Source organism: Oncorhynchus masou, chromosome 21, assembly GCF_036934945.1.
Source record: "Oncorhynchus masou masou isolate Uvic2021 chromosome 21, UVic_Omas_1.1, whole genome shotgun sequence".
NCBI lineage: Eukaryota > Metazoa > Chordata > Actinopteri > Salmoniformes > Salmonidae > Oncorhynchus > Oncorhynchus masou.
The window spans coordinates 24,970,692-24,983,773 of NC_088232.1; the positions used below are offsets into that span (position 1 = coordinate 24,970,692).

At 40.8% G+C, this 13,082-nt stretch overlaps 1 protein-coding gene across 1 annotated transcript; it reads right to left on the reverse strand.

Moving 5' to 3' along the window:
* Positions 1–680: 680 nt before the first annotated feature.
* On the reverse strand, positions 681–11,363 carry rcor1 (REST corepressor 1). The gene is made up of 12 exons (XM_064927868.1): positions 10,507–11,363; positions 10,352–10,407; positions 9,540–9,620; positions 6,238–6,452; positions 5,922–6,040; positions 5,674–5,752; positions 5,539–5,592; positions 5,213–5,419; positions 4,930–5,007; positions 4,098–4,155; positions 3,657–3,904; positions 681–2,819 (listed from the first exon to the last, which is right to left on the reverse strand). The coding sequence occupies exons 1-12, from the start codon at positions 10,656–10,658 to the stop codon at positions 2,778–2,780; spliced, it is 1,389 nt and encodes a 462-aa protein (XP_064783940.1). The 5' UTR covers positions 10,659–11,363; the 3' UTR covers positions 681–2,777.
* Positions 11,364–13,082: the final 1,719 nt, after the last annotated feature.

Below are 13,082 nucleotides of genomic sequence, written 5' to 3' on the forward strand. Positions count from 1 at the left end.
TCTTCAGCAAAGGCATTTATTTAAAAATAACCTTTATTCTACCAAGTCAGTTAAGCGCAAATTCTTATTTACCATGACGGCCTACCCTGGCCAAACCCTAACGATGCTGGGCCAATTGTGTGCCGCCCTATGGGACTCGCAATCACAGCCTGTTGTGATACAGCCTGGAATCGAACCAGGGTCTGTAGTTACACCTCTAAGCGCAAATTCTTATTTACGATGACGGCCTACCCTGGCCAAACCCTAACGATGCTGGGCCAATTGTGTGCCGCCCTATGGGACTCCCAATCACAGCCTGTTGTGATACAGCCTGGAATCGAACCAGGGTCTGTAGTTACACCTCTAACAGTTGCAGTGCCTCACACCGCTGCACCACTGGGGAGCCCCATTCCTTGAACTGTTCATCACAAAATCAACAAGGTTTTCACTGTTGGTCTTTTATAGTATGGTGCATAACCCCACATCAGGCACAATATTGAAACAGCTTAAAGCACACAATTGAAATATTTATGACAAAATGTGTGCTGAAAGACAGAACAAGAGTGCCTGTCTGTTTGTGCTATTATGCCAAACTGAATGTTGGACTTGACAATGAGCAATAGAGTTGGCAAAAGCACAAAACAGTTCTGGGAACAGGCTAAATACAAATAGCAGGAAAAGACAAATGAGCATCCAGTGAATGTCCCTATAAATCCTTCAAATTTATTGTCTAGTTAATTGATGCGCAAATTTAATACACAATGGTAAATGACAGCAATACACACAACCTCATTAAAACCCCACCTCAGGCATTCACAATTTCTTCATAAATATATAAAAAGATTTCAAAACAGTATGCTAAATCATGGTACCAGTACAGTAAAAACGGTAGAATAGCATAGGCCAGTTGTTGTGAAAGGGACAGGGTTTGAAATGACAAATAAAAACACTTCAGAACTCAAAAAAGGTTTAAATTAAAATGTAAAATTGTTCCCCAAGATGAAAATCGGAGAGAGGGGACTGTGGATCTCTCTCAGTCTGTCCGTTAGTCACACGCAATATCTCGTCACACGCAATATCTCGGACAGCACTGGTCCGATTTTGACGAAACTTGGGCGAACGATGAGTCTTGCCATAGATACCCGGCATTTACAAAATTACACTGATCGGCCCAAGGCTGGTGCTATAGTAATTAACTGAAATTGGTTAGTCACAGCAATCTCATTTGGCCCGGGGGGAGACATGTTTACTGTAGCCTTGCTCCCTAATCATCAACTTAAGGAACTTCTCACTCAACTCTCCTTCCAACTGAAAAGCATTCTTTAACATGATTGTGTGTCCTGAGGTTACTAGTAAACTGAAAATGGACATCTCTCAATGATGAACAGCTCCTATTTAAAGTTTTACATTATTTGTATGTCTCTTTAACCTGTCATCCAAACAATTTATGCATTATTTATAAATATGCACCAGAACATGTTAACTTTAGTTTAAATTGAGTAATATTGAACACTGAACACCAAAAGTGCACTACCGTTTAAAATTCAACACCTAGTTTATTTCTTCAATGGAAGCGCCTGTTGGGATTCTAAGTTCTACACTTACTATATGTAATGTCAGTTTTCAATAAGTCTGTACAGTCTTTTCAGTACGGTGGGGGGGGGGGGACAACATTCATCATGCCATGGATATGGCAATTTCAAGATCCCAGAATCCTACTTGCATTATGCTGGAGGCACATCCATTCCGTAAGAGCAACCTTTTATGACAAACATTGCGTGTATATCAGTAGGGGAGGGCTGATGTTCAGCCGTAAGTAACACATAGAAGCAGAGGGAAGGGAGATTGTAGTGTTTACTTTGTACCCAATGGTGATTGGAGTTTGTAGAATACTGCAAGGCAATTTCTGCATTCCGATTTCCTATCTCACTCCCACACTGTGCAACTGTCTCGCTAACTCCCCCTCCTGGATTTAAAGCCTTCATACACCAGTCTGTTCCTTGTAAATCCATGGGGGGACAAGTACCCATTAGGGGGTAAAGTTAGTTAGGGGGTAAAGGAAACAGCTGCAGACAAGAGTTTTGGAAGGAAGAATATAAATAGATTTGGTTGTGTGGTATTAACTTGTATTGGGTCTCAGTATGAAATGGCCCTGTGGAAATGCCATCATCTTGTTCTGCACTGTGTATATCAGGGGGCAAATCACCTGACTCACATTTTCTCCCTCTCCAACACTGCAATGGTATTTCCTTGGGTTGTTTTTCTTTATGGCTGTCTGGTGTACAAAGACAGCTTCCTCACATTGGGCACAATACAAAATAATTGTAGTCGACAGGGTCAGTTCATACCGAGATCTACTGCGATTAAATACTACACAACAAAAACCAGTCTTTACAAAGTAAAGAGGGTGGCAGAAGGATAAGATGACAAAGGGATATTGTGGGCTGGATAACAGGGATCATCTGTAATGTTGAGTGACCGAGGCAGGGTAAAAGGCGCCAGATGCATAAACAAGTTACATTTGATACAGAAGATTTTTCTGGGATGAGATAAAGTGCAGTCAGATAATTCTGGTTACTTTGACTGTCAGTCCGGCTGAAGACTGGTGCTGTAAGTTAATTGGTGGGCAGCTGCAAAACATCCTTGAATCGGGGATGAGGTAACAGGAATGACCTTCTTGAACAGGCCCGCAAAGACAGGGAGTAACCTGTGCAGATTCATCATCGCCTCTTCAGAACAGACGTAAAATCTCAGAGGGAGGAGTTCTGCCAACAGAATTATCCAAAATGGCTGGCCACTCAGGATGCTAGAGGTTGTTGTGCTTCCACTAGTGAGGATTCCTGTAACGAGACAACATTGGGAAGTATTTGCACTTAATACATCTGCAAAAAAAATCAAATTAAAGACTGAAATCCTCAATTGCTTATAGACTTAATGATATAGAACAATTGATTCATAAAGATTATAAATTGGTGGTTCAAGCCCTGAAAGCTGATTGGCTGACAGCCGTGGCATATCAGACCGTATACCACAGGTATGACAAAACCTAATACATTTTTACTACTCTAATTACATTGGTAACCAGTTTATAATAGCAATAAGGCACCTTGGGGGTTTGTTGTAAATGGCCAATATACTGTACCACACCAGGCACTCCGCGTTGTTTTGCTAAGAACATCCCTTAGCCGTGGTATATTGGCAATATACCACACCCCCTCAAGCCTAATTGCTTAAATATAACTTTTAAATGCCTCATGAGCTAAGTTCAAACTGTCATACCCCATCAGGACCCACAATAGAAGCTTGTTTTACTCCAACGTTTGTAAACAATGTAAATGTAAACAAACATTGTATAGCCTCAAAACACAGTTAAAACTATCATTTTTATATCATATATCACGTCCTTGTATCCATAGCTCGGTCTATGATTTTGAGAGTGGTTACATTTGTCAAGGCCCATCCCTCAGCTTTTTACCAAATCACAGGCAGGGTGACCACCTTGCTATTGTTTCAATTAAGGCTCTTTAAAGCAGGGTTTCTTAAAAACTATGGGTCCGAACCTGGGCATGTGAGAGGTGGGTCTCGAGTTATTAGAATACATCTGTAATTACACACTCTTTCTTCTTAATATGGGTCGTTGGAGGACGATTTGCAATACAAAGAGTGGAGTCACATACCTCTTTTTGGTCCTCTGGCGGCACAGGGTTGGTGGCTCCATCCTCAGTGGGAGATGGTGATGTGTCCATTTTCTCCTCTCCTCCCTTGGCTGCTCCCTCCATCCCGTGCTCGGCCTCCCACTCCTGCAGCACCTCATCCAAGTTGAAGCGACGGCGGTAGTTTACAAAGAAGTTCTTCACCTGCACCACAGACTTGTTGCCAATCACATCCGAGATAGCCTGGAAGTCCCGCCCATATTTTCTGATGGCTGGAAGAGGTTACAAAGGAGGGAAAATACATTTTGAACAAATTGAGATTGTTATGTGCCAGGCCCACCCAGTGAAACAGAATTCAAGATATTTTTTTATCATCTGACTTTTCACATGGGCCCCACTTCAGTTGGTTCCACTTTCTACCCTTTCTCGAATCCCAACCCATCTGTTGCACTTGCAATCTATTACCTTGTACAGCAAGCAGTTGCTCCTCTGTTGTCCAGCGAGTGTTAAACTTCTGGTTCACCTGAGACATAAAATGGTCAAACATACAAGCAACAAGACAGGTCAAAATGTATTACAAGACTCGTGATGTTACATTTACCGTAACAATGGATACCGGAGCATGCATTGAAACTGCAAAGCAGTTTGCTTCAAAGGAGTGTGCCGATACCCATATCACTTTATCCGAAGCATGTCATCAACGACATCCGAAACGTTGTTTTGTCGCAAACCACCTGATTGATTTGGCATTGCTTGAAGACAAAAAGGAAGCGAAACGCCTTTCATTTCGAGGGTTGGTTGCCGAAATAGACATCTCAGCGCTGTCTCTATTTTTCGACATTTGGCTGGAAAGCGTCCATGCTTCAGAAAGCTTTGTTTTCCCATCACTTTGCAAAACAATAGTAACATTTGAGCTGCAATATGTCACTTTTTGGGCGATCTGACCAAATGTATGTTATAGATCTGTCACTCATTGAAAGCAAGTCTAAGCAGTAGTAGATATATTCTATGCACATACACTATTCCTATGCTTCCCGTTATGTTTCGTTATTGCAGCTTTTACTTTTTTTTTTGCACACCAGCTTCAAACAGCTAAAAAAATACAATATTTTTGGTTCTGAAAAACATATTTCACAGCAGTTTAGATGGTACAATGGTTCTCCACAGCATACTTGCTTGTTTTGTCACAAACTGAAATTAGGCCAACTGTTACGAGCCATTTCTGCATAATGCACCTTTAATTCTATGGAGATAGTCAAATGAGATGGTCAGAACTTTAGGTCAGCAATAGCATTACCTCAGGTACTCTGAAGTTGTCTACTCCCACATCAAGCTTCTCTTTCAGGGCACTGTTATTCTGTTTGATGCTCTGGATCTAGAAGGGGATAAAACTCATTAAGGAAAAATGGTCAGGTTAACTCGTCACCCTAAAGACACTCTAGGTACACAGGCTTAGTTCTTCATTTCCACACAAATCTCCCATTGACATGAATACATGATCGACACAAAATGGACTCATCAATGGATAGGAAATGCAGTCACAGAAGATTAATGTATTAATGTTAAGACAGTGCACTAACCTGGCGTTTGATGCCAACCAGCTCCATGTCCATTTGCCGCAGCACACCGACTGCAGCGGGGGTGCTGGTGGACATTGCAGCTACGTCTCCCTGGCTCAGATGCATTCCTTTAGGAGGCTTCTTCTTAGCACGGTGCAGGTTCTTCCCTGGGGGACCCTGTGGTTCTTTTTTGACATGGGTCAGTTTCTCTGCCACGCCAGTAGTCGGCTAGACGTGAAGGAATAGATTTAGGTTAAAAAGCCAAACCATCAAAAGTGTCAATTTAATATGAATGTTGTAGGTTTCTATTGAAATGGTAATGAAAATATTTGCAATTCGAAAGCTACCTTCAGTACCACTGCTAGTGGTTTTGGCTCCTGTTTCTCAGGTGCTGCGCCCAGCTAAAACACAAAATGACCTTGTTAGTTGGCTTCAATAAACAGCATTTATTAAAACTGATAAAAGCCTCTGAACAGAACCACCTCTTTCTTCTCCTCCTTATTTGGGTCGTACTCTAAATCGCTTGGAGCATTTCCATTGGTCTCCTCAGCCTCATCCTCACTGAAACATAAAGCAAAAACTTAACACATAGAAAACAAATTATGGTATTCTTTTTTTTTTTTGTCTCATTTGGAATGGTTGAAACCACCCAGGACTAGTTTTTCCAAAAGGGAGTGGAAGTTGAGAGAATGCGGTTCATGCTTTTTAAACAAAAGAACACACTTCATACCTCTGCTCTCGTTCTCTCTTCTGCTTGCGTGCGTGGCGATCCATGACACTGGTTTTGCTCCGTGTCTTCTTCCATGAATAGTAGAATCTAACCAAGCTAGCAATGGACTTGTCTGGCAGCTAGCACATGAACAAGAAGAACTTGTAAATAACAAACGAAAGCAGTTTTGTGCATTATTTGTGTTTTAGAGACTTCACACAATGAACACCCCAAATTAGAATTCAATGTCTCATGTCATCGTGTGTTCCATGTTAGCCAATGGAGTAGTCTGCTGTTAACCAACAAAAATGATACAATTCGGAGGTGTTAGTCTCACCATCTGCTGTATACGGTGGAACGTTTTTCCGTGGAAGCTGAAGCCCTGTTCAAACAGGACCTTGTCCTCCACTGTCCACTCATCTGGGAAAGGTGTGAAGTTGGGCAAATCTGCCAGGGACTTCTCAATGTTGTGCTTGTGCCAGAAGAGCATCCCCAGTGCCTGTTCCATGTTGTACCCATGCTTCTCTTTGGCAATTGCAATGTATTCATCCACTGTACAAAAAAATATTTACACACACAGTGCATTCGAAGAGTATTCAGACCAGTCGACTTTTCCCACATTTTGCTACAGCCTTATTCTAAAATGTATTCATTGAAAAAACATTTTATCAATCTACACACAATACCCCATAATGACAAAAGACAAATTTGGTCAAGAAATTTGGCAAATATACAAAAAATAAAAACAAATACCTTATTGACATACAGTACCAGTCAAATGTGTGGACACACCTACTCATTCAATGGTTTTTCTTTATTTCTACATTGTAGAATAATAGGGAAGACATCAACACTATGAAATGACACATATGGAATCATGTAGTAACAAAAATGCATTTCAATGAACAGGTGTGCCTTGTTAAAAGTGAATTTGTGGAATTTCTTTCCTTCTTAACACGTTTGAGTCAATCAGTTGTGTTGTGACAAGGTAGGGGTGGTATACAGAAGATAGCCCTATTTGGTAAAAGACCAAGTCCATATTATGGCAGCTCAAATAAGCAAAGAGAAACGACAGTCCATCATTACTTTAAATCAGGAAGTTCAGTCAATACGGAACATTAAGAACTTTGAAAGTTTCTTCCAAGTGCAATCACAAAAACCATCAAGCGCTATGATGAAACTGGCTCTCATGAGGACCGCCACAGGAAAGACCCAGAGTTACCTCTGCTGCAGAGAATAAGTTCACTAGAGTTACCATCCCCAGAAATTGCAGCACAAATAAATGCATCACAGAGTTCAAGTAACAGACACAACTGTTCAGAGGAGACTGCGTGAATCAGGCCTTCATGGTCGAATTGCTGCAAAGAACCAACCACTAAAGGACACCAATAAGAAGAAGCCACTTGCTCGGGCCAAGAAACACGAGCAATGGATATTAGACTGGTGGAAATCTGTCCTTTGGTCGGATGAGTCCAAATTTGAGATTTTTGGTTCCAACCGCCGTGTCTTTGTGAGTCACAGAGTATGTGAACGGATGATCTCTGCATGTGTGGTTCCCATGGTGAAGCATGGAGGTGCTGGTGTAATGGTGCTTTGCTGGTGACACCGTCTGATTTTTTTTAGAATTCAAGGTACACTTAACCAGCATGGCTACCACAACATTCTGCAGCAATACGCCATCCCATCTGGTTTGCGCTTAGTGGGACAATCATATGCTTTTCAACAGGACAACATACACTTCCAGGCTGTGTAAGGGCTATTTGACCAAGGAGGGATGGAGTGCTGCATCAGATGACCTGGCCTCGACAATCACCCGATCTCAACGCAATTGACATGGTTTGGGATGAGATGGACCGCAGAGTGAAGGAAAAGCAGCCAACAGCTCAACATATGTGGGAAGTCCTTCAAGACTGTTGGAAAAGCATTCCTCATGTAGCTGGTCGAGAGAATGCTAGGCTGTCAATATATTTTAGAATAACGCGTTAACGTAACAATGTGGAAAAAGTCAAGGTGTCTGAATACTTTCCGAATGCATTGTATCTAAGTATACAGTACCAGTCTCAAGTTTGGACACGGGTTTCTTTATTTTTACATTAAGATGTCAAATATGAAACACATATGAAATCAAGTAGTAACCAAAAGTGTTAAATCAAAATATATTTTATATTTGAGAAATATATCCACCCTTTGCCAAGCGTGTGCAAAGCTGTCAAGGCATTCTCTCAACCAGCTTCACCTGGAATGCTTTTCCAACTGTCTTGAAGGAGTTCCCACATATGCTGAGCACTTGTTGGCTGCTTTTCCGTCACTCTGCGGTCCAACTCATCTCAATTGGGTTGAGGTTTGGGGATTGTAGAGGCCAGGCAAGGCCTTCTTGGTCAAATAGCCCTTACACAGCCTGGAGGTGTGTTGGGTCATGGTCCTGTTCTAAAACAAATAATAGTCCCACTAAGCGCAAACCAGATCGGATGGCATATTGCTGCAGAATGCTGTGGTAGCCATGCTGGTTAAGTGTGCCTTGAACTCTAAATAAATCACTGACAGTATCACCAGCAAAGCACCACCACACCTCCACGGTGGGAACCACACATGCAGCGATGATCCGTTCATCTTATCTGCGTCTCAAAGACACTGCGGTTGGAACCAAAAATCTCAAATTTGGACTCATCCAACCAAAGGACAGATTTCCACCAGTGTAATGCCATTACTCATGTTTCTTGGCCCAAGCAAGTATTTTCTTATTGTGTCTTTTTGTAGGGGTTTCTTTGTGCGAATCAGGTCGAATTCATGGTCAAATTGCTGAAGTCTCCTCTGAACAGTTCATGTTGAGATGTGTCTGTTACTTGAACTGAAGCATTTATTTGGGCTGCAATTTATGAGGTTGGTAACTCTAATGAACTTACCTTCTGCAGAGGTATATCTGTGTCTTCCTTTCCTGTGGCGGTCCTCATGAAATTTTACGGATTGACTGACCTTCATGTCTTAATTAAAGTAATGATTGACTGTCGTTTCTGTTTGTTTATTTGAGCTGTTCTTGCCATAATATGGACTTGTTCTTTTCTGTATACCAACCCTACCTTGTCACAACACAACTGATTGGTTCAAACGCATTAGGAAGGAAAGAAATTCCACAAATGAACTTTTAACAAGACACACCTGTTAATTGAAATGCATTCCAGGTGACTACCTCATGAAGATGGTTGAGATAATGCCAAGAGTGTGCCAATCTGTAATCAAAGCAAAGGGTGGCTACTTTGATGAATCTCAAATGTAAAATATATTTAGATTTGTTTAACACCTTTTTGGCTACTACATGATTCCATATGAGCCATTTCATAGTTTTGATGTCTTCACTATTATTTTACAATGTAGAAAATAGTAAAAATAAAGAAAAACCCTTGAATGAGTAGGTGTGTCCAAACTTTTGACTGGTTCTCTGTGTGTGTGTAAATATATCGATCCGAAAGACTATGGCATAACACTCACTTGCACAACACTCAGCTACCCATTTCTGTTATTGCATAGCTATTACAATAACTAAATATTTTGCTTCAGATAAATATAAGATTTGTAAAAGTAAAATGGGCAAGTCGTTTACATTCGGTACATAATGAGGAAAATGGCTTGAATGGCTCTCACATTTAGCTTCAGCCAGGTGCGGGCTGGGGAGCCACACCAGCATGCCCAGGTTGTCCCTCTCCTCGGCCGCCTTGGCAATCTCTGTCACGGGGGGGGGGATAAAAGATCGAATGAGGACCAGTGACTTAATTACTCAAAACTACTCATTGCCTTCATCCTAAATGCTTTTATGTTGAAAGTGAAACTCTAGTGAAAGTGAAACCAATTTCCAGCAATACAAGTTTAGCGAGAATGAAATATTATGTTCCATTGGAAAATACAATATGTATTATTAGCAGCACATGCCTATCAATTCTCGCAAGGAGACCAAATTGAAAAGGAAAAAAATATGGACCATTAGAAGTCAGGGCTTAATCAAATAGGCTAGTGAAAGCAACTACAATTTATTCAGTTCATGTTACAAATAATACATTTCATGATTCATTGCTTAAAGGGAAGCAATCAACACCATTCTAACTCCAGATAGTTTAATTAAACGTTTATAACCATGGTCGTTCGACCAACAATTAGGGCCTAGCTATAACAGATGTAAATCTGTTACAAACTTTTTAATTAGCTCATCTCAGAATTGTTATATGCTAAATATGCTGAAATATATTGGATACATTGACAATAGTTCCGCAGTTAAATCGGTTCAAACATGAAACAATGTAGCCGTGGACAGGAGTCGGAATGTCAAAATAATAAAGATGTAGTTAGCAGTAGCCCGCTTAGTCAAGGCTCGTGGAATAGACGACCAGGAATTGTTCGAGGCTATCATGTCTGGTAACCTGTTCCATCTTCTTGACTGTCTGAACAGTAAAATGACTCACCTGGATCATAGTCTGGCACGAGTGCTTGATACTGAGTCCCAACTCTCATACCACCACTACCTAAACATAACAAAACACAGGATTAACATTTTTAAATCACTGTACAAGTGTATGAACTAGTTTAGAGTGACCGAGGCTACCACCGTCGTGTTGACCTACCATGCTCATCATCACTGGAGGAGCCCGAACTTCCTTCCTCCCATGAATTGTTGCTATTTCCATTCGTAGCTAAACTTTTGTTAGGATTATTAACTGTATTCCTACCCCTTCTTTTCCCTGACATTTCCGAACCACTCTTTTCCATCATTGCGGGGATTTTTTAACGGAGAAAGAGCAACAAAAGTACTCGGATTTTGGCTAGCTAGCTACTGTAACGTTACTGTCTGTCTGTAGTCAGCAGCACCTTGCTAGATGCCTGGCGCTAGTTTGCTAGCTAGCGAACAAAGTAACGTTAGCAGGTTGGCTAGCAAAGCTATTGTGGCTAGCTAGACGAAGCGATGACCAACTGATTAAACTGTTCAACTAGCCAGCAATCTCAATTAAGACGGCTATGTTATAAAAGTTGTTAAGATAGCTGGCTCCAAAAATATAACGGGTGGCCAAATAACTGTGTTGTATGGGTCTTTCAATATTAACCAGCCACCCCAGTTAGCGAGCAAAAATACCCCAAGTTCGCGAGGATGCTTGACTGCTAGCTCGCTGCTACTTGGATAAAAGTTGCGGTAGCAACTAGCTAGCTAGCTTGATTTATGAAATCAATTAGCATAGCTAGAGCTACGTGGCTTTAACACACGCATTTGTCGACGATATTCTACAGATTTTGACTAGTTAGCTGGCTACTTTTGTCCATTACAATCGTTACTAGCTAGGTGTCGAGAATCTTGCCAGGTGGGTCGGTTGCTAGTTGACACTCCACGGGGTCTTGATAAAGTGCCTGGCTGCATCAGATGGAACTGAATTTTTCAAGGCTTGCCCTGAAGAGGCCTCCCTCAAGCTAATAATGATGAGTGGACCAACTCTCTTCTTGCCTGGAAACTAGAGGCTACAATTAATTAATTAATTGGGTAGATGGGAACTTATGCAATTAAACAAAATAAGTTTTCCTACGTTCTACAGCCAATTCATGGAATTGATTTACATTCAAAAAGGTGTATTAAAATAATTTAATTCAACAATGGACACATTCCTCAAATCAGATGGAATGCATTTAATTTATATTTTCTTTATATGTCAGGGACCATGTACAAATTATACATAGGCCTATCAGAATATCCCAAATATGTTCCCCCATGGCCTAACCTCAGGGCCGTGTTCTCCAACCTTAGAAGCCCCCAACCTTAGAAGCCGTATAAGGGAGCAGTGTCTTGCATTCGCACTGTCACAATCAAGCTACTTCTGGGCTCCTTGAAAATGAGGAGGCTAGAGGCTATATAAACTCCTCCATGTATTTATTTGGAGTGAAGCTAAAACATTTCAATTTGTCTCTATACTGCAGCAGTTAGATTTTGAAATGTTTCATATGAGACGACAGTACAGAATGTCCCCTTTTATTTGAAGGTATTTTCATACATATCTGTTTTAGAACTAAAGGAACTTTATGTATCTAGTCGCCAGTGGTGTAAAGTACTTAAGTAAAACTACTTTAAAGTTCTACTTAAGTAGTTTTTTGGGGTATCTGTACTTTACTTTAGTATTTATATTTTTGGCAACTTTTACTTTACTACATTTCCAAAGAAAATAATGTACTTTTTACTCCATACATTTTCCCTGACACCCAAAGGTACTCATGACATGTTGACAGGAAAATGGTTCAATTCACACACATCTGGTTTGCTTAATATAATGAACTTGAAATTATTTATACTTCTACTTTTTAATACTTAAGTACATTTTAGCAATTCCATTTACTTTTGATACTTAAGTATATTTAAAACCAAATACTTTTAGACTTACTCAAGTAGTATTTTACTGGGTGACTTTCACTTTTATTTAAGTCATTTTCTATTAAGGTATCTTTACTTTTACTCAAGTATGACGATTGAATACTTTTTCCACCTCTGCTAGTCCCCCCTATTTGGACAAATTCACTTATAAATCAAAACAAATTTTATCGGTCAAATGCACATGGTTAGCAGATGTTATTGCGAGTGTAGCGAAATGCTTGTGCTACTAGTTCTGACAGTGCAGTAATATCAACAAGTAATCTAAAAATTCCACAACAACTACCTAATACAGACAAATCTAAGTAAAGGGATGACTGAGCGGCATAGGCAAGATGCAACAGATGGTAAAAAAGCAGTATTTACATATGGGATGAGTAATGCAAGATATGTAAACATCATCATTAAAGTGGCATTAATAAAGTGACTGGTGATCCAGTTGTTAAAGTGGCCAAAGATTTCATGTCTGTGTGTATGCAGCAGCCTCTCTGTGTTAGTGATGGCAAACTGTCTGATGGCCTTGAGATAGGAGCTGTTTTTCAGTCTCTCGGTCCCAGCTTCGATCCACCTGTACTGACCTCACCTTCTGGATGGTAGCGGGGTGAACAGGCAGCAGCTCCTGGTTGTTGTCCTTGATGATCTTTTTGGCCTTCCTGTAACATCTGGTTCTGTAGGTGTCCTGGGGGGCAGTTAGTTTGCCCCCGGTAGACTACCCTGCAGTTGTCGGCGGTGCAGTTGCCATACCAGGTGGTGATACAGCCTGACAAGATGCTCTCAATTGTGCATCTGTA